Raw genomic sequence first — 2471 nt, forward strand, 5'->3', positions numbered from 1 at the left:
ATACATTTTTGATAGGAATATCACAAAAGTGATGCTGTGTTCTTATTCTGTCCTGTCAGGCTTTGGCTGAGCACTATATTTTTCGTGGTTTGGGACACTTATTTTCTTAGGCTGTAGAGGGCTTACTAGATGCTATAAGTGGTGCTGCCCTCAGTCTATTCCATTATTGATGATGCTTTCTTTGATCACTTGATTATGCTTGTGTCTATGAAGTTTTTTGCTCTCAAGTGAAACATTCCTCCCCTGTGCCTGCCTTGCACAGCCCAATCTAATGGCATTGAGACTGAATAGCTTAGGAAGAGGGAATGGAAGAGAGGCCCCCTTCCATATTTTGATGAACAAAGAAAAATAAACGGAGTACATATACTAATAGACCTCTATTTAGTACATGTGCCAATGAAAAACCTTAAAATGTTTTGCTTATCTCTTTGTTTGTTTTCCTTCTCTAAAACAGCAAGCTTGGGCAACAGATGATGTAGCTCAGATTTACGATAAGTGCATTACAGAACTGGAGCAGCACCTACATGCCATCCCACCGACTTTGGCCATGAACCCTCAAGCTCAGGCTCTTCGAAGTCTCTTGGAGGTTGTTGTATTATCTCGAAACTCTCGGGATGCCATAGCTGCTCTTGGATTGCTCCAGAAGGTTGGTTGTTAAGCTGTTACTTTTAGAAGAAGTAAGGTTTGTAAACATCTAGTGACCTACCTACACAATCATCTACATACTTAATTACTCTTAAGATTTAAAAAACTAATATATATCAAGTTCTATTATATAAGTAGGTGATTTTCCAGAGTAGAATATAGTCATGGCAGTTTCAAATGATAAAATGGGAAATCTTTATATTTCCAGAAAACCTTTCCTTAAGGAAAAATAATTATTGAAGAAACTTTAAAAGATAGTCCTTTAGATTTTGAGGGACAGATTGACCCAAATGTTTGGGTAATGGGTCAAGGTAGGTGGGGAAGCCTTGGATTTTGACTATGTAGGGACAGCAGAACCTTTTATGACAATGAAGAACACAGAATGAACCTAATCTAGATTAAATTTGGTGTGTGTATCAGGCAACTGAATAGGATATTTGTAGAGTGGAGAGAACAGCTATGAGGGTTTAGAAGGTATGTCGTAGTTTGCATTGAGGCTTGGTTTCTGGCTTTGATAGTTGGGCTATTTTCCATGGTTCCGAACACTTTTTCTTCCATAGGCTGTAGAGGGCTTATTAGATGCTACAAGTGGTGCTGATGCTGACTTACTGCTGCGATACAGGGAGTGCCACCTCTTGGTCCTAAAAGCTTTGCAGGATGGCCGGGCATATGGGTCTCCATGGTGCAACAAACAGATTACAAGGTCAGTAGCCATCTTAGAAGAGTAGTAATTATTATACTGCTTTTTGACATATGTGGCCCTGTCCCTTTTTTCTAGAAGGTAAATGAGACATTTGGACTTAACTGATTCTAAGAAGTGAGAATTGTTAAATGGGTTGTCCTTTTTCCATCTGGTCTTCACCTACCCATGATGGATATAGATAACCAATACCTTGTTTTGGGGAATAAATTGTAGGTCATTGTTTTAAAAGGTTCCAATGATTTCACAGCAGTGGCATTCATATATAGGTATTTTAAAGTCTTAAATAGAAAAATCCTCTCTTTGGTAAGCTTGGAAGCAAAGACTAGGCTGTCTTAACACTGGATTGGGCTTAACCCAGGGGTATCTATCCTGCTTCAGTACTGTTTTGAAATTTCAGTAACCTGTTTCGAAATTTGGGAACTGATTTGCAGTTGACTCTCAAGACATTGTTAATTTGGAGCAAATTTCCGTTGAATGAAATATATTCTTTATTTTACCTGAGAGAGTATGGTTAAGCCTATATGAATAAAGGAATACTGACTTTTTCTAGGTGCCTAATTGAATGTCGGGATGAATATAAATATAACGTGGAGGCTGTGGAGTTGCTGATTCGCAATCATTTGGTTAATATGCAGCAGTACGATCTTCACCTGGCTCAGGTATGGAAAGAATTTACTTGAACAGACAGAGTGACTCAGAAAGTGTGTTTGCTCTAAGTGCTTTCTCTTACATTGTATCTTCTGTGTTGCCAGTCAATGGAGAATGGTTTAAACTACATGGCTGTGGCATTTGCTATGCAATTGGTAAAAATCCTGCTGGTGGATGAAAGAAGTGTTGCCCATGTTACTGAGGCAGATCTGTTCCACACCATTGAAACCCTCATGAGGATTAATGCTCATTCCAGAGGCAACGCTCCAGAAGGGTGAGGATGAAATGTGCTAGGATCCGTGTGCATTCAGCAGTTTCCTAAGAAAGAGCTTTAGAAATGAGTGTGCAGACTTACTAACATTACTTGTAACTGCTTTACCTACAGCATATGTGAAGCTTTAGTTAAGCTTGATATACTGTCCCTTGAAGTATGAAAGCTTACTAACTGCCAAGCTTTCTTGGTGTAGAGCAGTAC

At 39.1% G+C, this 2471-nt stretch overlaps 1 protein-coding gene across 1 annotated transcript; it reads left to right on the forward strand.

The window, feature by feature from the left end:
- Positions 1 to 454: 454 nt before the first annotated feature.
- LOC103584393 (CCR4-NOT transcription complex subunit 1-like) lies at positions 455 to 2270 on the forward strand (the record flags this gene model as incomplete). The annotated part of the gene is made up of 4 exons (XM_008565416.1): positions 455 to 646; positions 1206 to 1348; positions 1899 to 2007; positions 2101 to 2270. Coding segments are annotated over 4 exons (614 nt in total), but the record flags the coding sequence as incomplete, so codon positions are not given.
- Between the last annotated feature and the right edge of the window lie 201 nt (positions 2271 to 2471).

The sequence above is a fragment of the Galeopterus variegatus genome, unplaced genomic scaffold, assembly GCF_000696425.1.
Source record: "Galeopterus variegatus unplaced genomic scaffold, G_variegatus-3.0.2 Scaffold53143, whole genome shotgun sequence".
NCBI classification, from domain to species: Eukaryota; Metazoa; Chordata; class Mammalia; order Dermoptera; family Cynocephalidae; genus Galeopterus; species Galeopterus variegatus.